Consider the following 27,882-nt stretch of genomic DNA (forward strand, 5'->3'; position numbering starts at 1 on the left):
CACGAAGTGCTTGAAAACATCGTTGTGCGCTCTGACCACGCGCCACTTCAATCTTGATCTACGAACGTCGTTCGTCTGTCCTAAACATACTGTTATGGACTTTCCACTTGCTCCTCTACCTTACGACACTGCTGCTTTTGAGTCAATAACATACAGTTGGTACCACTTGCCACACTTCATCGTATCACATTTCGATATCAGCTACGGAGCTTAAGTAGTGCTGAGACACAGCTCTCTGACGTAAGAACAGTTTTTTTCCACTTCTTTCTATCTAACTTATGTATTTGTACCCCTTTTTTTAATCGAGATTTTTTTAAATAGCCTACTTAAAAAGAGCTAAATGTAAATAATGAAGGAATAGAACCTACTCGATCAATGCAACACAAAGGGCATCTATATTCTGCTGATCCAAATTTGTGGTAGGTTCATCCAAAGCCAGAATTCCACAACTAACACTGAAAGTTTCTGCCAACGCCATTCGAATGATAAGGGACGCAAGTACCTGAAATAAAAACAATAACATTAATTTTTAGACATTGTCTACATTCTAGAAAGCTGTAAAAGTATGTTCCAAATAGTTAAAATATTCGTATATTAAAAGCGATTCCATTTGGTAACAACAAAATTCCTGCACGAATAAAAATATCTGTACTGTAAACGATCTGGTGAATTTGATCAAAATCCAAGCAAGTGTTGTCTTTGCATTCTCGATTTATGTCACTTCACAAAACTACAGGCAAAAAATGGAACCTAAGGTGTTTTCAACTTAAAGTAGTTGATGGATTGTGTGTTGAAAAAATGGAAGCAACAATTCCAGCTCGCGCACATTAAAATGGAAATACACTGTATATTTTGAGATAATTATGTAGAGAAAGCTTTATACCAGCCATTTCCAACTTGTCGGTGTATAACGTAGGAGAGCGCTTTTATGATTAGTCAGGCAGGAGAGAGAGATAGAGAGAACAAACTGAGCAATGAAGGGGAGGGAATAAGTTATGTTCGATTACTCATAAATCCACGAGACGCATATCTGCAAAACCAATCGACTACGCCTTTCTAGCCTGTCTTGTATCGGCGATAGGTTTGCTCCTTTTTCTTGCTGTCTATATTTACTGAGGACACGAACTGAAAGCTTTGACATGACAGAGCACCCAGTTCGAAATGACCGGTCCACACACATAGACTCAGCTTTCAAAGCACAAGTTCACCGTCTTTACAGAAAGGAGGTTAAAAATACCAAATTGTAATGTCTCACCTTCGGCGATTGTCATTACATATCTTAGATGCTTATTAATAGTTATTTATTATTATTATTACATGTTTTCAAGTTATATTACATATTCTGAACTTATTTTAGAAAATTATTGCTTGCTGACATATTCTAGATCTGCACACAATGAAACTCTCGATTTATTGGCCACAAAGGTCATATTTTCTACGTCTGAAAGCAAAATTCTTGGAAGAAAAAGAACATAAATAAATATGCATAATTCGACTAATACAAAATGTATTGGAAATGAATGAAGCTATCAAAGTTAAAGGAGTTCCGCGGTAAGTGTGAAAGCGTAAACATCTCCTATAGTGAGCTGCCGAAGAGGAAATGGTTAAAGTGGAAAATACTCATCGTTCACCATTTACACACTTTACACATATTCATGAAAACATTTACATACATTCACAATTACTATACACGTACTAATTTCATTTATTTTTCACTTTATCCAACATTTTCTCCCTGAACATCTGGGTAACTGGCCCTCTTCTTCCCGCTGGAACTCCTTCTCAATTTTGACTATTTTCATACCTGATTATGACTATACATCTTTTACCTGGATTCGACTAATTGTTCTTTCTATACTTTAACCTACATAACTAACAATTTATATTTAAATACATATTTCTTACTATATACAACAGCAAATACGACTAAGTCGACCAAAAAATGCAAATGGCGGCTTCCGCCATTTGTAAAACTCGTTACAATTTCAATACAAATAATTCAATGTATCCACATTTTTAGCATACTAGGCTTAAAGCTAATGCTCCTTTAAATAACACCGATAACGGTGAAGAAGACAAGACAAAATGTATTGAAATTTAAGTTCTAAATCAACCATCCAATTTTATATTGGAATTCAAAACTTCTTGTATAATTGCTGTTTTACAAAGGACGAAGGGGCAGGACAGCATAAGTAAGTTGTGTAATTAGTACAAATCTCACTTCCAAAACAGTCCTTCGTTCGTTATTGTTATTTGGTGATAATACAATGATCGTTATTAACATGGAGGGCTAATCTAATAAACCCAATATGGGTTCTCAAATGCTTACCTATACTTCCGATTTTAAGATTATGTTTTGATTTTGATTTCATCCACGTCAAAATTACAAGTGAATATGATAAATTATCTGTATGTATACTGTTTAATGTTTGTCCATAGAACATCAATATGGCTGTGGCTCCTGGTTATTGCTCACAAATAGGTAATAGAAAGTTATTGAAAGTTTTGGATGCACATTCATGTCCAGATTTACTTATCAGCTATTATGGAATTTGTATGTATTATATTGAAGTTTACAGAAATGAACACTTGTACATGTTAATTTGAAATCAGGGTTGAGATTCGATATCCATTTGTTGATGCTATGGTTAAGATATGGTTTCATCGATAAACATAATAAAGAATAATTATAACGAAATATAAAGATAATTTAAAATACGAATAATAATAATAATAATAATAATAATAATAATAATAAAAAAAAGAAGACGAAAGATTAATGTCGAAATGTAAATAATACTACGAAAATGAAATATTAAGTTATAAAGTTACAATAAGACTGTTAATGAAATAAAGATATAGGCAGCTGTATACTCACCGAAACATTCAACATAATTATTTATAGCTGGTTATAATATCCAAGTACCGTACTAGTATTCATTCTTATAGACTAAATATAAATGCATTACGTTGAATTCAAATGTTAGCAAATATAAATATGGATAAAGAATCCAATAACAGGAAGACATCAATCCACCACTATCTAGCTCATTATGTCTAACAACTAAAACTAATGATTAATAACAAATTTAATTAATTGGAAAAATAAATAATAAAATTAGAAATCTGAAGACCTGGAGTCATCATCATTTCTGGAATCTCGAAGACGAGAGAAAATAATATAAAATGTTATTTGATTATGTACAGATGATTTATTTATGTATGTTATAGTACATTATTTATTACACTGTTCCGTTTTTCAGTTTTGTATCCAATGATATTTTAAATGCCAATTAATACCTTATTTACTTTTATGATTATAATAATTAGTTAAACTACCGTCCTTTATAAGTATCGATTCCTTCAGTAGAATGTTTTCCCACTCCAAATCTGAAAAACGTTATCTGTTTGTGCTAATGTTTCTGAGCTCTCTCCAGATGGCGACCCATATATAGTACTGTGTAGAAGGAGAATAAGATATAATACGGGCTGTCTCAAAATGGCGAAACCCAGCCAGGAAGTATGGTTAGAACATAATATATGAGTAGAAAAATGACTGTTCTTCGCTTCTTGAAAATAGCAAAGATCAGCAGATGATTGATTAAACTGAATCACTTAAAATGATAAATGTATTAACCTAGAGTGCTTACACATTTGATACACATTTGATACACAGGAATCGATAGAAGTTAGAGAAAATGAAATTAAAATATATTAGTCACAGTGAAAGTAGTTACAAAAATTTGTTTGAATACATCGGAAGTGCATTCCAATTGAGAATCTAAATGGATTTTATGATAAGTGGTATAATGGCACGTGTGAAAATTATTGGACACTCGGAGAGTAAAAAGAAGAGAGAGAATGAAAAGTGTAAGTGCGGTGTCGGTACAGAAAAGTGTACTGTCGTTGATTTTGAAGGGAATGAAATCATAGAAAAAGAGAAGCAGGCTAATGCGCCGACAGTGGAGAGAGAGAGAAGAGAAATCTCTCCCGAACAAACGTACAATTAGCTATTCATAATTCTTTTTTCACCTTTAATAAATTATTTTCGGCATTTACAATTTTTATCTAAATTATTTATTTTCGATTCGAAAACATTTTTCACTCTTCTAAATTCGTATCATATGGTGCGGACTGGAATCCTTATTACCACTTTTTAAATATGTAATGCGCTGTAGTGTAGATTCGGAATAGCGGCGCATTACAAAATGAAATATTATTTTCTAAATTATTTAATAAAAGACAGAAAGACTGAAAGTTTGACGAATGTCATCCAATACAGGGGAGGGGGGAATGCTAATTCATAGCCACATCAGTTCTCGCTTCGGAAATGGGAGATTGTAACCAAGAGTCCTGCGGTAGGCTACCGTGATAGAGACGAAATTCTGGAATGACACCTTTAATACGAACATAGGCCCTGGACTGTTTCCTTCCAAAAATTTCTTCCCGTATTTGTATGTTGTTTTCAGTGTAAAAATAGTTTGGCAGTTGTGTCTGCAACAGTGTTAATAAATAAATACTATAAAATGTCCGTAAGTGTGATACATGATGCTTGAAATATTGAAATGTAATTTTACAAAGAAAAATTCATATATTTAATAAAAGTTGCAAGATTTTCCACTCACCTTTTGTCCAGCACTACAATGGCTTCTCATATCCAGTTCATGCCCACTCTTAACCATTACAACCCTGTAGTTATAATTGTGTCTTTTGTCTGCGCCTGCAATACAAATATTTCTAGTAATTAAAATTTCAGTTTCTTGTGTAATTATTTCTACACTGATGAGTTTTATAATCTTTTATCTACTTACTGGATTTATAATTCTAAGCATACTGGAAAGATTCGGGGGAAGGAACGGAGAATACATTTAAAATTTTAACCTTTGGTACTGATGGGGAAAATTTGGTTACACAATAACGTAAAAGTGAAAGATTGATTAGAAATAATATTTAAAAATTATTTTATTACCAACATTGGTAATGTATAGCAACTTTTAAATTGCATGAATTCGAATGTTACCGCTGTACACAAATTTAACATTTTTCTCGCGAAATACTGCACGTGGAGTGTATACTGAATTAGGCACAAATTATGTGTGTGTGTGTATATAATCAATAAAATTTCAGGAAATAATAAATTATTAGAACTTATATAATTCTTTTGGACCGAGATGTCAGAGCGCTAAACCAAGAGTAAACAAGGCTGAAAGAGCTCCCAAGTTTCAGCGTAATGAACCCGAGATTTTGATCTGAGGCTTTAAAGCTTTTTTATCTCGATATAAAATACAGAACAATATTTTCACAATACACTTATGTGTCAGACACAAGCCTCGGTTGAAAATTTAAACAGTACTAGTTGAAATGTCCGTTCTTTGCACGGGGAGAACAGATGTGTGAAGTATTTGAACTCTCTCTTACCCCATTACGATATACGCATCTCCAGGAAAATGTAATGAAAAAACTCATAATATATTATTTTTGACATGAATTTTGAACTCCTACCTGCTTAGAATATGTCCTTTACTTAAAATGACATGATAAAAACTCAGTTTGTTACGTGTAGACGCTAACAACAAAATCTTGTTATTATCTCACGAAGCTACATTTCTAAAAGGACTTAAGAAAATGAAATCTTTCAGTTTAAAATTCCAACGATTATGCCCTTCCGGCTAAGGGAGAGATGATAAAGCAAGTGAAAGATGATGGAATTGGTGGAATGAAAAGTAGGAGGAAATAGGCGTACTCCTAGAAAACCCACGAATACGATGTTGTCCACCACAAATAGTTGGCGGGGGATCGAACCGGTGACCCCCAAGGACTAATGTTGAAAATTAAACTGTTAAGGAAAAGCATATGTGGACTATCTGAGAAAGAAAAGGAAAATAATCATTTGATTAAAATCTTATTGTTCTGTAGATTCTATGCATGATAACATTATGAAAAAGTTTTTTTTTTCTTCTTCTTTTTGCTTCTTTCTGAAAATGTGAACTGCTGTTCTAATGGGGTTCATCATTTTTACGATTTCCCCTTCCTTCTCGTCCTACAGGTGCTAGGAGAGTCTTATCCCACAGTATTGTTTTCCAGATTGTAAGTCATATGTGTACCAAGTTTGGTTGAAGTTGCTCCAGGCATTCCGGAAGTATGCTGGAACATTGAGTGAGTGTGTGAGAGGGAGATCAATTGTATTTTGATACAAAAGTTAGTCGTCTGCATGTAAAAACAGTGTATGACAGCCATCTGCAATTGTTCATCATTATCAGTATGGATGGAAGACAGGATATATATATATATATATATATATATATATATATATATATATATATATATAGAGAGAGAGAGATAGATAGATAAAAGAGAGAGAGAGAGAGAGAGAGAGAAAGAAAGAGAGAGTGCTCGACATATAAGGATTTCTTTTTAATTAAAATTAATATCTATTAACTTTATTACGATAAAGTTAATATGTATCAACATAGCCAACTGAGTATGCGCCAGAATAGTGACTAAGTCCTTCATGGGCAGGAAACGCTAACAATTTAGATTTTACGACAATTCCAAAATCATCATACCTGCTGCAGTGTCTGCCTCATCAGTCTTCAATTCAATATAGTCAGTATCATTTCCTCTGTAAATAATCCTCCACAACTCCCGGATGATTCGATTCAGGGTCTTCATCCTTTCTTGATGGAAGTGCATTATGGCTTTATCCACAGCAACATAAAATTTGTTTAGATCATTCACTGCCATCTCTTCTGCCTAAATATAAACGAGAGAAACACAAATAAGAAGATTAAGACGGAGTACCGATTTCTTACTTTAATGCTCCGTTAATATTTGCTGATTGCTGGACATATCTCGAATACACTTTACTGTTTCATTGTTAGGGTTACGGGCTTCCTATAATGTTCAATTTATTCTATTATGCTTTTCTTCCCATAATGAAAAATTAACTTCACTGTTATGCACATGGAAAATAATGGATTAGTTGAAGTGATCCCTAGGGCTCTGATTTTTGCTGCTCCACCAAATCATAGAATTAGGTGGGGGGTTGCTGAAACAATATTTCCAAGTTAGTACATGACTTTTGAGGTTCAAAACTCGAAACATGTCCAAAAAAAAAAAAACTTCCACACTTAATCTAGAAAATGCTCACCAAAAAGCACCAAATCTTAAGTTTTCATTCGTTATTCGTTCATATTTATTGATGTAGATCTCAGTTCTTTTTTCTCCCCTCCAGTACGAAAGTTGATTTATTGCATTCTTACACTATGTACAATAATGCAATTAATTTTATTTAAAATATGCTACAACATAGAAAAATATCCAAAGATAAGCTTAGGAAGGTACGAGGTGAAGAAATGAACAAGTTCCTTGGCCTTTCTTATATTGCGGAGAATGTAAACACGCGATCCTGAAACTAAGAGAGTTTGCTAAACCCGACTAAAGCGAGGATTAAAAAAAAAAAAAAAAAAATCTTTGGTAAAATAAAACAGCTTGAGTCTCTGTTAGAAAAACTCTCGTCCATAGCAAATGTAGTGATGTGGAGACTTTACAGCGTAGAAAGCTGAACGAAGCTATTAATTCAAAATTTATTTTGTATTTTTTTCTTCGTGTAAGTTATCCACACACATGCACAACTTTTTAATATACCTTATGTCTTCCATTTACATTTCTAGATCCAGTATAAGATGTATTTCCATTAAAAGACGACAAATATGCTCGTTTGGTGTCTGTAGAGGTAGAACGCCCCTTCTCGCAGTATAAAGTACTCCTGGCAAACCAAGAAAGTCTTGACATTGAGATGATGAATGTTGTCAAACTCTTATTTCACTCTTCCACAAATCAAAGGCCAATATTAAGACATATATAATTTGGTACAAAAATAAAATTGTTTCCGATGTAGTATGAATATTAATTAAGATAGTTTTCATTTCACCAAATTTCCCCAAAATGGTGTTTCTTTCATCTTTCTACCCACCAAAAATCCTAGCCCTAGTGATCATTTAAAAAATCGTACTGAATTAAAAAATAAATAAATAAATAAATAAAATTGGCATATAGGATTAGAAGACAACAGTTTGCATATTCTTCCACTGTATTAATAAGAAACAAATTAGAATAATTACAAGAATATACTTGGAAATGGGTTAAAAACCAAACAGTTTTCGGAAACAAATTTCTTTAGTGAATAGTACATCCAAGGTAGGAAAATTCATTACAACACCCTTTGACTTTGGCAAAATTTGGAAATACTCGCGACTTGTTACACTAGCATTGTGCACGATACGGACAGCAATTATGTCATCTACTTATTACAGCCGTTGGTATTGGAGCCTCTGATATACTTGTACGTGAAGTTTAAACTTCACGGCTCCGATGATATGCAGTATATGCGTCGTGAAGAATTTCGAAAAAATAAACTGATTACACTGGGGAGATTGTGAAGTATCCAGCTTGTCAAAAGGTTTGACGGGTGAATTGCCCATGTAGGTGTAGCCCGCCTTCATTAATTAATTAAATATAAAATACATAAATATACTTAGTGTTAATATGGAACAATTAATCTACTTTCTTGATACACGCGATGTCATTTTCCAACATGTGGAGTTCCTACTTACACAACTAAAATAGTAAATATTTAAACAATATATTTTCCAAACCTGATATGCTAAGATACCTAATATACATAACGATTCAGATTCAAAATTATCTTACAGAGACAAGCATAACTGCCTCACCTTCGGTGGAGAAAATCTTCGACTTTAAGCTTACTAAAAGCTTTGGTACGAACTAGAGTATTAAGAAAAGAAAGAAAAAAAAAACTGCTGCTACAAGTCCCATCTCTAAAACTGCTATAGGAGAAGCTAATTAATGTTTGGTATAATAGTGGCATGGGAGAAGGTTGTGAACCTGGCCTTTATGTACGAACCGCAATTTTCAACATGGTGACAAATGACGTAGCTGACAGTGAATTACGCCAGAGTTAATCTTTGGGCCACGTCACGTTGGGGTGATAGATACTCTTAGCCTGTCAACTGAATTTCACAAAGCACCTCAGACGACACTTTTGCTGGTAGCCTTGAACAAGCCCCTTTGTTGTTATATTTCTGCATGGCCTCATTTGTGTTTGCCTGACCATAACATCTTTAGCTGTGGCCATTCCGACAGTACGAAAAATGTGCGTGAAGAGCTATTTGTACCCTTCCCGATAACGTTTTCTTTGATCAGCATTTCTCTAGCACCAATACGACACTCCGGTATCTACACGCTCAGAAACCCATTACTAATGACGTAAGTTTCATATAATAACCTTCTATAATATACACAACTGGAATACTTTACCTTCTTTTCTACAAACTTGTTTTTATATCTCTCATCAGCATATTTGTAAGAATCTTGGTTAAGTTCTCTGCGAAGACTAGATATCTGATTTTCCAGTTCTCTCTGTCGGCCTTCAGCATGAGCTTTCTGTAAGTATATAAGCATTAAAAGTGATATATCAAAAACTAGTACTAGACAATTTTATCTAGTTTGTGTTCATGACCAATTATGATACTTTGTCTAAAAGTCTTTTTCAAATCAGAAGAATAGTTAGTTTCAACAAAAACAAAATGTAGTGATACCAAAACATGCATAAAATAAATTATCCTGAAGTTAACTAGGGCATCCCTCGAAATTGGTATCTTAAAAGTGGCTTCACATTCTTCTCGTTCTTGTCTTGTGTCTCTAGACTCAAAGGAAGACATCCTTCATATCAAAGATCGAAGTTTAAATACAAAAATAATAAAATAGGATAGTATGACCATGGACATAAACTGTAGTATTATTTGTTGTGCAAACAATATTAACATGTAATACATACAGGATATTCATTTATTATGTAGCCAAAATCCACTGGTGAAATCCTCACACCTAAACAATAAAAAAGTCTATATGAACATAAGGCGAAAAACGCGTTGTTTCAAAGTTACGAAATGCTGAAATCAAGAAAATTGTAACTTTGAGGCTGCCTAGCTCGAAAACTATGAGAGATATTAAAGGAACTAGTACGCTGTCTATCTAAATAACCATGTTTCAGAGTTGGGACGTATCGGCGAAACGGATTTTATAGAGGGAGCTACAGCATTGGTTCCGCTCTTCATCCCCTCTCTGTAAAATCATTACAACACAACTCTGAAACGCGGTTATTTAAATAGCGTACTAGTTCCTCTAATATGTCTTTAACCGCCGTTGATATCTCTTATGGTTTTCGAGCTAGGCAGCCTCAAAGCTACAATTTTCTCGATTTCGGTATCTCGTAACTTTGAAACAATGCGTTTTTCGCTTTATGTTCATATGGACTTTTTTATTATTATTATTATTGTTTAGGTGTGAGGATTTCACCAGTGGATTTTGGCTACATAATAAATGAACACCCTGTACATACATCTTGCTGTGGAAAGGTTGCAAATAACTTGTTTTCAGGTCAAGAAAGCAGTGATTATTATTATTTTTTTTTTCTGTTTTATTAGAGCGAATGAAGGAAGCATCTACCATATTGTCACTTATTATTTAAAGTGCTTTCAAAACTTTAGAAACAAATTGACGTTTGGAGAAGCACATGGTACGCAGTTGCCACTTCGTGCGCATCCCGGTAAAAGTCATCAGCTAGAATTGTTCTGTGAATCTTAATGAAAAGGAAAATCTCTATTTTTATTTATTTATTTATTTATTTATTTATTTTTTTTTTTTTATGGATGAAAGGATATGTTGGTCGACCCAGTTTGTGAAGGGAAGCTATGTGAAATCACTTCCACGCACAAAGAAAGGAAAGACTATAGTAGCTTCTTTCCTTTTGAAAACACGTGTTTACTAGCGGCAACATTCGAATGTTAAGGTCTATTGCCAAGGAAACCCTCCACCCACTGTTGCTAAAATGACATTTATGATTCGACCCTCGCTGAGTGACCGCAATAACTATTTGACGTAGATTCCCTTCTTCAAAACAAGTCTGCACGTGTTTTTGAGCTGTAAATTTGTTTCTAGTTTTGAAAGCATTTTAATTTACTTATAACCGCAGTGGCGCATTCGATAAGAGCTCTATCTACCAACTAGGTGGCTCAGAGGTTTAGCTAGCTTCTATAAAAGGTATATCTGGGGAAACCTGGGCATATATGCGGCCGAAGCGTGGCGCAGCTACTGTATTGGAGGAAAATGTGTGTTAGAGAATATCTGATTGGGCAGAAAATGTTTAAGAATATTGATAAATAGAAGTATTAGAAGTGGTCCGACCACTGGGTTGATTGACGGTTGTTTCTAGAAACAAGAATTATAAAAAAGATTGAAAAAAAAAAAAATGAAATTTTTAGTTTTACGTCCCACGGTTATGCCGGTTAGGCTAAAGGAGACGGTGATAATGAGTAATGAATGAAATGGTGGAATGAAGAAAGTGGGAGGAAACGGGAGAACCCCGAGAAAACCCACGCACACGGTGTTTGTCCACCACAAAGTTCACTTGGCAGGAGCAGGGTTTGAACCCGAGACCCCTAGCACCAGAGGTGAACGCTCTACCACTGAGCCACCGCGGCCCCCATAAAAAAGATTGAGTTATATGATGACTGGTATAAAGTAATTCAAGTTTGCTATACGTTTTCTTAAGCCAGACAGCTTGAGTTATATATATTAATACCTATTGCAGGCTTTCCAATGCTAATGAAAAAAAAAAAAAATCACGACGAAAAAATATAGGGGGTTTCGTGAAGCTGTGAAAAAGGAACATTTTAATTATCCAATAGGTAGAAATTAAAAAATAAAATAAAATAAAATAAATCTTGTCTGAGCATCTTCATCAGTCTAGTAGCTACTTCTGCCTGTTTCGTTTATTTCATTTAATTTCTTCAGAGACGATTCACTCTTTGAAACTTCCTATGATATTGCTTCTTGCTTTGTATTTCTTAACGCACCTTCTTCTCTGGAAATCTTCGTCACTGCGGCAACTTTGGATCTGCACTCTTCTAAGTAATCTTTATACTTTCTCCAGGCGTTCTGCATAGCATCTCTTAATTGTTTTGTAACAACTCTTCCTCCATACATTCCAATGATGTCCTTTACAGTCCTCAGAGCCTTTATACTCTCGTGTGCAAGATGGGATCAATCACTTCCTCAAATGTGTTTGTTCTCTGAGAAACCACGTTCCACATCAGCACTACCATGAAATACTGACAGGTAAGCTTTGACCACTTTAGACATCATTGGATATTTAATTGTTCCACATGAATTTCATACATCACATACTCTTGCCCAGTATAGATCCACAGGCAAGTATCTGACATCACCACACTCAGCTTTTTCCATAAACCAAGAATCTTCAATAAGTTGCTCCACAGAATAGAGTTTCCACTCCTCCATGAAGACATCAATGTTCTTACAATCTGCAAATACATGCTTCATTTCTTTTGCTAAATTCCATGCAAGGGTTAAACAAGTAATCTTTTCTGAATAGTGGATGCAGACACTGCAGGTACTTCAACAATGGTTTCGATATTGGTAATTTCTTAAGCAATTGTGAAACCACACAAATGTAGAATCGCTTTACATCCTCCCTGAATTCCCTCTTTTGTAGCTCTGAGCAGTTAGCTATTACAGTTTGCGCTTTCACTCCAACTTCAGGTTGCCGCAGATGGTATTCGCAGTTCTTGAAATCAATTGCAAATAAATTAGTACCCTTCTTTCCCCCCAACACATCTGGCTTCACAAACCTCAATAGCAGCATTCTGACTAGCTCTGATGACTCTGAGTAGAGTAAATGAATTAGCGAGTTTCTGCGTTGAAAGAAACATAAATTAATCAAATATAACTGAAGTACATATGATGAAATGCAGTATGGGTTCAAACAATTTGTCTGTAGAGTATATTGTTTGGTGTAATTATCTTCAGACAATAAGCAGGAAAGGACGAAACTCAGAAGTCTCCATTCAATCACCCTACTGTGGGGACAAAAGGCCCTCCAACCATCCACATCTTATTTCCTCATGTTTTTCCACAAGTGGAAGTAGCAATGCCACAAAAATATAGGTTTCCGTTAAAATATAGAACTATAGGAGTTTGTAAGAAGAGACGCAAATATATAGGAAAAATAGGAGCATTGGAAAGCCTGCTATTGATGTAAGGCATTTGTGGACAAAATAAACACTATTATTACGGAGAGGATGAATTCTGATTACGTATGAGAAGTATTACTCATGAGCAGTGTTTCTGAGTATCCGACATATTATGTATGTATATTTTGCGATCGGTTGCATAAAGAAAACTCGGAAAGCTTGCGCATAACATCCTTTAACATTAACTATCTACAGTATGCCGGTCTAGTATGTGTAGAGCCATATCTCCAAAAAGCCCTTTCCTGTTAAGTATAAGCTGTTCCGTATGGGGTGCACCCTTTATTTAAATTATTTATACATAATTTTGTCTTTATTATCAATTTTGTAGTTTTCAAAAATATAAACATTTTCTCCCCATTTATTTTATTATCCAGTGCTCTTACCACAAACCTGTCCCATTAGTTTTATTTCCCTCGATTTGGATGAACCTTACTACTTTCAGCTTAGCAACACTATCATGTGACTGCATTTCGGAATAGGGCTGACCAGGACGCTTCATAGCTAGTTCTGTTCTTTAATTTTTTTTTCTTTCTATCTACTTCATCTCCTCCCTATCTTACAAAGTATTTAGCGAAAGGGATTAGAGTGTACAACGTTGTATGATACAATTTTCACTATTTTCTGGTAAGTAGAATGTTGACAGTGTATAAGACGCGTCTCATTTTCTGTATTCGATTTTGAGGAAGAAAAATACTTCACTGTATATTATATATACACCAAGTACATATCAAAACTTACACAAAACTTCCGTCATGTTCAATATTTGGGTGAGACCTGTCCGTCAGTTCTGAACGTAATCTCAGTCCAGCTTCACACACCATCGCAGTATGTGTATCCACCTTTCAAAAGCATCTGCGATCAATGTCGCCATCTACTTTCCTTAAATAATCTTAATTTTCCCAAATTTCCCTTAACAACTTTCTTAATTTTCCCAAATTTCCCTTAACAACTTCATTTTCAAAGACATCACTATCTGATGTCCAGGATTTGCCCAAGTGGGCCCAGCCCGAAAAAAAACAGTGGGTTTTTTCGGGTTGGACCCACCTGAAAAAAACCACTTTAAAACCCACCTGGGTTTTTGAGCTATTTGTTAGTATATTATTGGTACAACTAAGGCGATCACATTGAAAATGATTTTTGTCAGATTTTAGACTTTCCTTGAGCGAATTAGAGGCTTTCACGTTAAGGTATACAACAACATTCAACATAAGACCTTTATAAATTTCTGAATGCACTAAATGAATTAAAAAAAAAAATCTTACCTTAGCTTGAGATAGTTATAGAACAAATTAATGTATGGATTATGCTTATAGCCTATTTGAAGTAAAATAAGCAATTTTGCACTTTAGAAAATATTTTCCGTGAATAGTGTGCTCGTCGACTTGGCGACACCGAGGGACATTATCACTCATACGTTTGGCGGGTTTAAGGTCATAGGTGCCGGTACTAATAGTACATATGTAAATACATTAGTAAAACTATTAGTATTATTACTTACCGTTGATGTAAAACACAAGTTTCTTCAACTAAAATTTGGTTTCCCAACAATAACAGTTTAGTTCAGTTGTTTGTTGCTACTCTTCAAATAAGCATTCTGTAGAATCAACACCAGCAATAGCGTAAAAATTCTTGTCAAATTTAAGAAGCTTAATGCTCGGGGTTCCGAAGACTATGTAATGCTTACTATTTCAAGTGCTGAGTTCAAATTTCCGTACTAGTGGAAGTTTTGATGCACACGCCGTGAAAGAAATGCTCGGGGAATTCCCGAATTAAACACAGAAGGATCGGAAATGAATACTTCAACAATAAAACTATTTATTTTACGCTTAAGCCTGCCATACGTCCCGTAAAAAGCGGGACAGTCCCGTTTTTGGGCCCGAGTGTCCCGTGTCCCCGTAAATTTAGGCGGGACAGGGATATGTCCCGAATTTTAACTCCGTTTCATTTCTGATATTAATATCAGCTTATTCGAAAAGTGAAAAACAAAAAAATTCTGACATTGGCTGAGAATCCAGTAATTAGTGAATGAACAGTACGCTCTTGCATATAACAGTTTCGAGGATGTTATTAAACCACCCTTTCGACTTGATAGCGAGCGAAATTTGCAATGCTACTTTTTCCATTGCACTTGATGGAGGCTCAGATACTCTCCGGAACATTAAAAAGGATGGCTTTGAGTGTTTCTACATTTACGAACACAGGGAAGATGACTGACTTTTTCTCCAGCAACACATTAGATAAGTTAACAAGAATTATAATCTTTTTCAGAGGCTAGGGGCACAGAATTGTGCTTTGGTCCAGGTCTTAGAAAAGTGTAAATCTGGTCCTGACAATTACACATGACACAACGAGAAAAATCGGCTTTTCATCAGATTAAACTGACGAACGTAATTTTGGCAAATACAGCCACGTAAACAAATATTGCTAAACGCGCGAAGAATATTGAAGGTAGATTGTACCACTGATTTAAATATTTTTCATATTGTTTTCCTGTAAAGCATTTTTATAGCACATCTTAAGTTTTTAAGCATTTTCAGCCTGTACAATTAATTGCAGGGTACGATCAGAGAAAAGAAGCTGCTGCTTAGTGAACTCTGGCCTATTATATTATTGAAATAAATAAATAAATAAATAAATAAATGAAATGAAATGAAATCTTTTAGTTTTAGTCTCACGGTTATGGCTGCTGTGCTCAAGGTGACGGTGATGATGAGAAATGACGGAATTAAGAAAATGGGAGGAAACGTGAGAATCCCGAGAAAACCCACGCACAAGGTGTTTGTCCACCACAAAGTTCACTTGGCGTGAGCTGGGATCGAACTAGGAACCCCATGCACTAGAGGTGAACGCTCTACCACTGAGCCACCGCGGCCTATTATACTTTTGTTCATAACCAGACTACAGTTCATTGCATTGTGTTGGAAAGTTGAGGGGGGGAACCTGAGGTGTCCCGTATTCTCATGGAGAAAATATGGCAGGTTTATTTACGCTGGAAGATATTAATTTCATATAAGACATTTTAAAACATAGACATTTTAAAACATTTATTTATTTCATACAACATGAATTGTATCTTTGTTTTAAATTAATATACCCCTTTTGGTATTCATATTTGGCGAACGTTAGTCAGGCTTCTGGATGATTTGATCTACATTTGTTCGTTTGTCTGCCGAGCTCGTTCGTGGCTAAGCAGTTAGTGTACACGTCTTCGGCGTGGGTGACCCGGGTTTGCTTCCCGGAGGGAGCTCATGTGGTTCGGATTCAACGTTAATCAGTAGGTTCCGTCTCATTAGCCTCGCTGCTGAAAGGGACGTTAAACACAAAATCAACTCAACTAATTTGTCTGCCTCTGCTACACACACTACAGGATACAACTTTCGTCCTTTTAAGTTAAAATTTTCAGAGTACAAGGACGAGACACTGTAAATTTCCTGTATAGATTTTGGCGGCATACCAACGTAAAATATCAAAATGGCGGCCATTTTTTCAAACCAGCGAGTATCCACGCTACGAAGCGCAATTTCAGTCTTTTAAGTTGAAATTTTGACGATGGAAGCACGAGATACGCTAAATTTGCTGTATAGATTTCTTCGGCGATCGAAAGTAAAATTTCAAAATGGCGGCCATTTTTTTCAAAACAGCAGTGAGTAGAAAATTGTTGCAAGTTGTGACAATGACAATCTTGAAATATAAATCAGATTTTAACACTTTTACCCCAAAGACACTGAAATATTTCGAAAAAACCCGATTAAACCCGAAAAAATCCAATTAAACCCGAATACCCGAAAAAACCCATATGGGCCCAGGTGGGTTGGGCTTTTTCAAAAAAGCTCGGGTTTTTTCAAACCCTGCTGATGTCACATGCTGGTGGTAAAGTCATTCCACCACCTTTTAAGTGTGTTATGTCCCACCTCTGTAGAATAACTACAGGGTGAGCAATACGCAACCTAAGGTCAGAATTGGTTCTCAAACTGTAGCTCTCAAACCGTTGAGAATAGAACTCATATTCCGATGAACTTTTTTGCTAAGAATCACCCACACAACCTTTTCCCGAAATACTGCCTTTTCCACTTGAAACATCCTCTATATTTGAACAAGGAATGTGTATGAAATTTCCACTGAATCACTAAATGTAAAATCGCACGTGTCTCGGGAGGTCTATAGTGCATGCCTGTCCAGAGAAAAGAATACACATTGAAACGATAAACAGAACAACTCTACCAAGTTACTGAGTCACTGGACTGTATCTAGGTATATAACTAGAATGCTGTTGTTCACCGTAAAGAAGAAAGGGAGACATCATTAAAGGACAAAAAATAATCGGGAAAACTTGTTAAAATTGAAATAATAAATCTATGTCTCGACGTATAACACGCATCGCATTTTTTTGAAGTGTCTTATACGTCGGTAAATACGGTAATTAGTTCCCTCTAAATGTCATACCTGTTTTTCAAATTCCTCGTACTTTTCTTTCATTTTAGCTTTTTCTTTGAGAAGGCTCTCGAATTTCAAATTTCCCATTTGCTTCGCTAGTTGCCGCAGCTCTTCTTTCAGTTCTGCCTCCTCTTCCTGTTTCTGCCTTAATTTTAAGTTGTCTTCTAACTCCCTCTCTCGCACCTAGTAACAATTAAACATTTGTCATTTTACAATAGTACCAAACATATCACAAAATTGCATACATTAAATACTGAAAAATAAAGCTCCTCTAAAGGCAACATATAACCATTTGTGATGTTCGCAACTACGCCGTTCTACGTTATTAACAGTATCTGTGTGGTCAGTAGCTCGAACTTCACGAACTTAACGTTTACTTGTATTAATAATCATTTTAAGCTGTGTGTATTTTATTGGATCACTTTGTAAATATAAAGTACAGAAGGTCGTTTCAAGTTCATGGCAGCAAATTTGGCACCCTGATCAGCTTAAGAAATACCGCGCCGCCACTAGCGATTGTGCTCAAAGTGAAAGCCCTGTCTGTTAAGTATCGGCTTGGATCTCAGTTTTCACAGGAGGTTGCGTTGAAGCATAGTTCAGTCAAGTCTCTTCCATTCATCTTGACAAACGTTCGTTTTAACAACGGGAACCCATAAAACTCCATAACGGATGCATCTGGGGATTTCACGAGAATGTAACAAGGATTGCATGAATTCCCATTTCACGTGATGTTTGCGACATGGATATAACCGTTGATTTTGCCGTATCATTGTACGCTTTTGTTCTGATGGATAACAACAATATGAAATATCCTAGTGACATAATGGCTCCTAAACGTTCGTCTGGTTATAAGCTGCATTGATTTTAACCTTTTTATCCACTCTGCGTAGTGTAAATTCGCCATTATAGAAATAACCATAACCATAAAGACACGCGGCTTTCCACACATTCACGTACCCAGTAAGAGTGATCTATGAAATTTACAGGGACATAGAAGACAGCCCTGCTTTACATATATCACCTAGTAAACTATACCTCGTCCAGAGTCACCACTAACTTTCACTTGTCCTCTGCACGAAGATGGCGTTCGCAGAGCACTCGATTACTTGTCTTCAAGAGACGAGGCATGTGAGTGAGTCACACTAAGGAACGCACTTTTTGCATTCCGTACATCTGAGCCTCCGATATCTGCAATGTCCAATACTGCAGGACCCAGCTGCAGTAGGGATGCCCGTTTTATTGCGATTCAACAGAGCATTGATTCCTTTCTTTGACAAAGGGAAATCTTTAATTCATATACTGTTTACCTATATGGTTATATCTATTTCCACTGCTGGTAAAGGCATAAATGTAACCCTCGTAAAAAGCCATGGATTTTCAAAGTCATATGACCACTCACAAACACACAACAGCCTTTCTTTCTACAAGTTTTTCGTAGTATTGGCAGTAGCTTCTCGAGCGTGTTCATGCACGCTACTACTACGTAGAGATCGATTAGTTACCATAAAACAGATACGACCTTCTGTATTTCTGTTGCACACGTACCATGAAAGATGTATGCTTAACTTAGTAACTTACAAGTTTGCTACATTTAACATTCTGTAAAATGAGGAAAATTTTTTCCATAATTTCGACGGCAATATGCAGCAATTATGTTTGAAAAAAAAAGAGAGTAGGAAAATAGGTTAAAAAAGATAAATCAAGACTTTTTTATAATTTAAAAATTAAATACTGCTAATAACGACGCAGTGAAGAAAAAAATCTAGTTAGGTTTATGGGGAAGCAAGGGAGCGATTCTTCAGTTATTTTTAGATCTGATGGATACGCTACTTATGATCCTTCAAAGTAAGATTGGTTGGCTGGAGTTCAGCGTCAATTTTTAGCACCAAGGCTATATGAAACATGGCATTTAAATTATAAGGTCTCCCACTGGAAATCATACTCGGAATCCCGTGCAGCAACGGCGCGCGTAAAAGAAAAAGAAACATGAATACTTTACGATATTTTTACAGAAATGAAGGTATATTATTGCTTTCTCTGGTGTTGATTTACAATATTTCAGACTTGTTTAAACTTCAACTTTACAAATCTGTTCCTTGAAGAAATAGTCAAATACAAGGTGTCCTACATAAAACCGGTACGCCTCACGCACGAGATTCAAGTAACACTTAAACAGTTACCTGTTTATAAGAGATGGTGGAAGTGGTGGTCATGGGTATCCAGGCATCGCTGATATCATTTGATGACGTTACCAGCAACACGCTAGAATTCTGCAGGCGTGATGTTAATTTCTCAAGTAATGTTCTGTTTAAGATTGTCTATTGTGTGAGGATGGTCATCATACACTTTGCTTTTCAATGTGCCCCATAAACAAAGAGCATACGATGTTAAGTCTATTCTAATGCAAGCTGCCCCATTTCTGTCACAAATGTTTCTTGTTACCACAAGCACTGATCAACACATTGCAACAACTAAACAACACGAGCTTCTCACAATAACTGACGCACGAACACACTGCTGCATGCAACTTTCCGATAAAATGCAGTGTAGCCAACTTTTGGGACAATGTCATCTCACAAGCAATTTAACTAGAGATAATTAACCGCTACGTAAGGCGTGCCGGTTTTATGTGGGACACCCTGTATTTCTATAATGGGATCTATAACGATGTTTAATCCATTATCAGCTCCTTGCTACTAGTATCCCGTAAAGAGAAGTTATTTCGAGAATCTCGAAATCATCTTACCTAGTACCACTATTAACAGTTTTTTACTTGTGAATAAAAATAGAACTTGCAAAATAAAGCTTTTAAGAGAAAGCCTTTTTGTTCATCAACTCTCAATCAATACATTAGCCTTTAACGTAAGATATTCTTATATTACTAATCATTATTAGTAGAAAATATACCTGCTGAGTAGAAATATCTTTTTTAATGCTGTCAATCTTCGCTGCAGAATCACTTATCTTTTCTTCGAGTTCCAATTTATCTTGTTCAAATACCCTCATATTTCGTTCGCTTGTCATTAATTTCTGAGGAATGCCCTTACTTTCAAAATCAAAGATGGTATCAGTCATCTTTTTCACTTCTGCTTCTCGCCGCTGAAGATCGATTACCTGGGTAATAAATATACGAAAAGTTAATTAGCATGAATACTACGATTGCATTACGTTTATATAAAAACAAATAACGTACAAGGAATAACTGGACTTCTACTGTTCAACCTGATACAAATAAACTTCTTTAAATAACTGTTAGGAGCATGTGGATCGCTGTTTAGGAATATTTGTGTCACTGTGAGGCGTACGTGTGTCACTGTTAGGAGTATATGTATCACTGTTAGGAGTGTGTGCGTCACTGTTTGGAGTGTGTGCGTCACTGGAGTATTTGCGTCACTGTTAGGAGTATGTGTGTCACTGTTAGGGGTATATGTATCATTGCTAGGAGTGTATGTCACTGTTAGGAGTATGAGTGTCACTGTTAGAAGAATGTTTGTCACTGTTAGGGGTGTGTGTGTCACTGCTGGAAGTATGTATATCATTGCTAGGAATGTATATCACTGTTAGGAAAAAAAATGAAATGAAATCTTTGAGTTTTACGTCCCACGGTTATGCCGGTTAGGCTAAAGGAGACGGTGATGATGAATAATGAATGAAATGGTGGAATGAAGAAAGTGGGGGGAAAGGGATAACCCCGAGAAAATCCACGCATACGGTGTCTGTCCACCACAAAGTTCACTTGGCGAGGCCTGGGATCGAACCCGGGACCCCAAGCACCAGAGGTGAACGCTCTACCACTGAGCCACCGCGGCCCCTATCACTATTAGGAGTATGTGCATTACTGTTAGGGGTATGTGTGTCACTGTTAGGAATATGTATCACTACTAGGAGTATGTGTATCACTGTTAGGAGAAGGAAAACAACAACTGATACAGTCTGCTACTAACATACACACTACATGAATGAATAAAAGAATTGTTTCAGCAAAATAAAAGCATTTTTTTATTATTGGCAACAAACGGCATACTTTTTAGCATCATAAAAATTCGTTTATCTCGATTTTCTGGAAAAGCAAGCATCAGAATTTACCCTCATGCATGTCATCTATCAATTCATAAACACTTTCAACATTATAGTTAAACAAAAACTAAAACTCTAGGAGTTGATTATAATTTTGGACTCTTTATCTTATTAACCATTAGTATGTATTGTCGCCTTATTAGTGTTGTAATGAAAAGCCTGAGAAAAGTATATTTTAGGATCAACTTCATTTTAATATGTAACATGGTTACCATATAGTAACAATTATCGGGTTTACAGAAAAAAAACTAGTTTTTCTCGAAAACTACGCATGAGAATTTGCACTCACTCATGTCATTTTGTTCAGCTCAATCAGATTTATCGAATGGTGTACGCCAAATCTTTGAGAAATTGTTTTTCGTTAAATGCGAATAATATTGTAGAATTTCTTAACAGCAGCAGATGAAACCCAGGACGAACTAAGCTAAAGATGGCCCAGCTTTGAAGAAAATAGACGACTACTAGGAACTAATTGGTACTATGCCTGCTAGAATTCTGGGAGCATGTTATGTGTGCAAAACATCAAAAGAATACAATCTGAATACAAATTTCCACTTTACAGAAATAAAAACGAAGTTTCTGAAAACCAATTACTTTCCATTACATATTATGCTTTCTATAAGCACTGTATGTATGTAGTAGGTGAATGCTATGTGAATTATAAATGATCATTTTAATTTACCTTCTTTCGAAATTCATCGAGTTGTTTCTTGTGTGATTCTTTAGCTTCATTCTTCTCCCTCTGAGCAGCATCAAGAGAGTTTTTAACTGGTCCTAATTTCTCACGAGCTCGCGACAACTCTTCTTGAAGAACAATTTCCAACGATTCTAGCTCTTCCAGGCGCTCCTCCAATTGTTTCCTTTGTTGAAGGTCACCTTGAATCTATAAAACAGGCATACATTCAATCAATTTACCAATAACAACGAATCACTAAAAATGAAATTGTTAACATACTTTGCAAAAGACAAAAGAAACGACAAATATTTCCGTGATACATAAACCCGACTCAGGATTGTATATATGATCTAAAATACAGTATTACGAAAAGGATCCCCGTTTTATACTCGGGGCCATGGAATGGATGAACATTTTGCGTCGCCCGAGTTTAGCTTGGGCTTAGTTTTCAATGTATTAATCAACGTTCTCCTTTAGCCAGCAGGGCGTAAAACTAGAAAAGTTTCAAAATGATTACCTTTTCATATCATTTGCATTCCTAATAGCTTTTGAAAGAACTGTTCGTTTAGGTAGGACTTTGATGTAAAAAATCACAACAGAGTTCACTGTGCGATTATGAAATTCAAAATGGTAATCTAGATTATACGACTTAATATGGAATTAGATGTACGACAAAAGTATTTTTAAGAAATATACAAAAAAGATGTTTACAAATTAGTTTTGAAGTTTTTAAACCATTCTTATACTGTACAAAAAAAAAAAAAAAGTATTTGGGGTTCCCATTAAAAAAAAAAAAATCAAAAACATAAGGAAAAGATCAACAATAAACATACAGATATTTTAATAGTTTTCGAACCAAAAACTCTAAATTCTTACCTTCAGCTGCTCTGCCATGAGGGAATTCTTTTGCTCACGAAGCTTTTGAACTCGATCGGAATGACTATTGAGTTGCTCTTGTTTGTTTTCCACTGTTTTACGCTGTAAACTTAAATCAGACTGGACAGTAGTCTGCTCATTCATGGCTTCATGAATGTTTCTCGTCGAAACTGAAAGAAAAGGTAACACAAACTTTAAAGACACATTGTATTACATTGATCGAATTAAAGGTTTTTTAGTTGGGGCATATTAAAATAATGACAAAACACTTAAATGATACGATAAATGGAGGAAGTGTCATTTTCTCAAACTAATTTCTCTATTCGTGAGAATTAAATAATGTTCAAGTATAGTGCTGCCAAAATGTCGAGCCGTGGCAAAAATGTGAACTAAAGCTCACACCCGCTACACACCCACTCGTTGAGCCAATAAGGGTTCAGCTGTTCCTCAGCGAGAGAGCCTTAGCGAAAGGGAGTGGAATTCCTTCAACCGATAGCAGCGCTTGGAATGGAGGACTAGGTGTCAAGTCAATGCGGTATATCTTTAGTAAAGCCGGCGCGGCCAAATCATCCTCAGGCGGCTTCACAGGAAGCGGAACACCATTGACGTAACTCACATATTTTCTTGTTACATGAGAAGGATAAATCAACAAGTCCTTCTAGTTGCGAATGGTCTTCCAGTTGACCTGCTGGAAAACAGAACGATATTGTAATTTTTTATCCTCTTGTTCACAACGTGATGTACAAACTTAATCAACACGTTGTATAATCTTTATAGATCCATATTTAATATGTTAGATTACTTTCAAAGGAGTACTTTAATGTTCTTTTTGGTTAGTGAGACTACTATTGTAATTGATACATTACCAAAACATATCCATTTTTACTATAAGTTTAGCGATGGCAACAGCGAGTCCTGTTGACAACTACACTCGTATCGTTTAGTACACGTTTGGAGTGTTAAGAATAAATTTTATGCTTGAGTACAAAAGGAAGCCGGTTGGGGACGATTTGAACCTGGCAAGTATAAAAAAAATGCGACCGGGTATCGAATCTGAGTCTCCTGCTGACCATGTCGGTGCATTAGCCATGCTGTAATGATGTGTTTAAATAGACCGTCGTCAAATAACTTCTACTTTTTCACCCATTGTTGTTGACCATTAATTGTTCCAATGTAAATTAACCTTGCAGGATGCATCTGGAACGCTTTTCAATAAATAAACATATATAGGGTTTTCAAAACAACACCGACAACGTTTGGGAGGTGATTTCTGACACCAAGCTAAGAAAGTAAAGTATATATGAACCTATCGGAAACTGTGCCTAGTTTTAGAGTTAGGGCCATTCAAAATCGTTAAAAAGCTACATTGCAACAGTGTTATTTCGAACATGAGAAACCGTGGAGTGATTGTGCCTATCAGCATGAAGAAAGTCGCATATATATGCCATCCAAAAATGCATATTGCAGCAATGTTCAATATGTGCGCAGTGGATTCTCTACAGATTATAATTCCCAGTCATGCTCCCAACAGAATTCTCAGATATGCTTGGACTTAAAAATGAGTCCAAAGTAGGCAAAACAAAAAAGTAACCGTTGACAACAGTGATGGAACAATTCGTCGACATGAAATCGGAAGTGTGAGAGAGCGCCAGTTCCACGGTTCCTCATGTTCGGAATAACGCATGCTGCGATATATTATTTTACGCTTATACATGTATTATTATTATTATTATTATTAAAAAAAAAAAAAAACTGAAATATATCGTGAAACAATATATCACAACACGCGTGATTCCGAACACTAGGAACCGTGATACCTAACGCTTCCAGCTGACACATTCCATATTCACTGCTGCCAAGGCTTATCTTTTGTCTACTTTGGACCCACTTTGAAGTCAGGGCATATTTGAGAATTTTTTGGGAAGAGATTCATTAATCGATCAATACATACCTCCAGCAGGAAGCTTTTCTTCAACAGCCTCAATCTCTGCTTCTAACTTCCTAAGCTCTGTCTGGTACTGATCCAAAAGTACTACGTCTCCCTGAATACTTTTCGCCATTTCCTCGTCCTGCTGTGGTTCAATCAGTCTTTCCTTTAATTGATTTATTTCCTTTTTTACCAATTCCACATTATTGTCGACTTTCTGTAATTCTGATCTGGAGATACAAATGCATATACATATCTGTTAGTAAGCAAACTCACAAAATATACATTCTCAAATATAGGACCATTACCAAAAAGAGTTGAAACGTAAATATCTTTCTACATACTACAACGTAATAAGTTTGGGAAGTTTCATCCTTTTCAAATGTTAAGTACAGGGATTAAAAAGCACAGAAAGTGCTTCTTACGTTAAGTTCACAGCAGCTGTAATACTGATCCTTTCAATTCAACAATCTTGTACACCATCCTCCAGCAGAGATCCCAGATTTTTGTAAACTGTTTTCCCTGACAAGGGTTTTTGCCGAGTAAGGCAAGAGAAATGGGTTCTGAGAAGCAAAAATTCGTACTTACGGTTCCCTGACTTTTACAGGTTTTTTCAGCTTTTCACGAAATTCTCTGGTTTTTTCAGGACTTTATACGAGTAAGCTGAATTCCCTGACTTTTCCAGGTAGCTGAAAACCACGTTCTACGTGTATCGTAGAATTTTACGATATGGTTAATCAACGAAAGAAAGTAATCTAAAGATACGTTGTTAAACTATCACCAGTGTAAAGAACCTTTGCTCCATAAATTACATTGAATGCCCTTAGATCATCATGGTGAAAGAATGTTGTCACTGTTTTTATAAGGAGAGGGCTGTGGCGGCTAAGTGGTAGAGCGTTAACCTCTGGTGTATGGGGTTCTTAGTTCTATCCCAGCTCGGGCCAAGTGAGCTTTGTAGTGGACAAATACCGTGTGCGTGGGTTTTCTCGGGGTTCTCCCGCTTTCTTCGTTCCACCATTTCATTCATTTCTCACCGTCACCGTTTCCTTTAGCCTAGCCGACATAACCGTGGAACGTAAAACTTAAAGATTTATTTTTATAAGTATAAATTCATTTTTTTTTTTTTTTAAAGAATAATACATAAAAATGAATAAAAGTTGGAATTTGGCTCTCAATTACTTTGCTTTAACACTGTGCTTGATCAAGTGAATATATAACTTCCTGAAGTGTGAGCAAACGAAGAACTATAGCTACCCAGAGAACTTCTCTTGTTGGAAGATGTAAGGTCAACACATCAGCTGCCATCGTAGTTTTTCTGGCTTCTTAAGACTGAAAAGCGCCACTTCTTAAATTTAGTGGCTTCCCAACTGGCTCACGAGTGGTGCAGAGTCAACACCAAAAATTTTAGGTATCTATAACTACTCGAACCCGATTCCATTTGCACTAAGCACACACGCGCTGACTATTCGACTAACATGAAAAACATATACTTACTTTAAAACGGGTATTTCATTAGCCTTCATAGCCGTTATCCTCTCACACGTTGGTTTCAGCTGTTGAAGCTTATTGTATTTATTCTCAGTCTCTTTCAAACTAGTTACTGTCTCGTTCAGTTTACTTGGAATTTCTCGAACTTTTCGATTCATCTGAAACCAAACACAAATTTAAATGTAGATATTCAAAGATAATTGATGTAAGATAACCAAGATAATTTTGATATTGCAGCAAAAGTGACGTACTCCTTCGCATTCCATTTATATTACGAACATAGAAAAGTGGATTTATACAGAATACTGTACATTCTCCAAATTTTTGGTCATGTAGCTTTTATACATATTTCTACTACTTTAAAGCGCATAATTTACATTAAATTGTAGATTGTTTCTTATTATGAACAATTTTAAGACAGTAACTCAATATTTACCTACAATTTTGTAATAATTGCACTGCTCTTCATTTATACATATAGAGGCTTAATAATTTTGGATACTACAAGCTGGACAAAAAAGGTGTGCATAGATTCGCATAAATATGGTACTAACTGTTTTCGTTGTCTAAATAGAAGAGTTGCCATGTTCACTATTACAAAATAACAAGTGAAATATACATGATAAAGATCGAAATTCCACTGTTTATAGCATCGATTTTCTGTATTGGCTATATGAGACGTTTATCTATGCATTACACAGGATGCGAATCACATATACTTCAAAGGTTTCTCATATGAGACGCACGAATATTTAATCACTTAATCACAAAGAAATTCTAGGAATTTGATCGTATCCTTAATATGTCTCAGCATGCATGAGAACAGTAACAGCCACACTACACAAGTTTCAGATAATCTTTTACATATCTTTGTATGAACTTTCAAATATTTGAAAGCATACTGCAAATGTAAACTATAGTGCTTGCCATTTAAATTATTACAAAAACAATTTAATTTCACTGAGAAAGCAAGCAAATATTTTACTTCTTATTATCTAATAACAAACAGAATTATGTATAAACTTTTATGTGTACCTCTGCTATAAGATCTTCCACTTCACGTTCTGAATCAAACTCGCGATGACAAAGAGGGCAGCAAGGATTGTTTTCCCTTAACTTTCTTGTATACATTTTTAACATATGTTCCGAAGCTCCGAAGGTACCTTTCCTTTCCTGAAAACAAATTTTAAAGAAGTTACTTTTTACAAGGAAGTTGCAGTAAAAGTACATGAAATATCACAACTTTTAAAACAACATAATAAAAAGTA

General features: G+C 35.6%; 1 protein-coding gene across 2 annotated transcripts in view; it reads right to left on the minus strand.

Moving 5' to 3' along the window:
- The window catches only part of rad50 (DNA repair protein rad50), a 124,885-nt gene that overhangs the window by 21,245 nt on the left and 75,758 nt on the right, over positions 1-27,882 (minus strand). For both annotated transcript variants that reach the window (XM_081727996.1, XM_081727997.1), the window contains exons 17-27: positions 27,650-27,787; positions 26,621-26,772; positions 25,151-25,356; positions 23,200-23,369; positions 22,330-22,530; positions 20,478-20,684; positions 17,580-17,753; positions 9,340-9,465; positions 6,567-6,753; positions 4,626-4,720; positions 369-502 (exon numbers count right to left, since the gene is read on the minus strand). In XM_081727996.1, the coding sequence (XP_081584122.1) occupies positions 369-502; positions 4,626-4,720; positions 6,567-6,753; positions 9,340-9,465; positions 17,580-17,753; positions 20,478-20,684; positions 22,330-22,530; positions 23,200-23,369; positions 25,151-25,356; positions 26,621-26,772; positions 27,650-27,787 (1,790 nt within the window). The remainder of the gene's footprint in view (positions 1-368; positions 503-4,625; positions 4,721-6,566; positions 6,754-9,339; positions 9,466-17,579; positions 17,754-20,477; positions 20,685-22,329; positions 22,531-23,199; positions 23,370-25,150; positions 25,357-26,620; positions 26,773-27,649; positions 27,788-27,882) is intronic.

Source organism: Thermobia domestica, chromosome 10 (assembly GCF_964235325.1).
Source record: "Thermobia domestica chromosome 10, izTheDome1.hap1.1, whole genome shotgun sequence".
Classification (NCBI taxonomy): Eukaryota; Metazoa; Arthropoda; class Insecta; order Zygentoma; family Lepismatidae; genus Thermobia; species Thermobia domestica.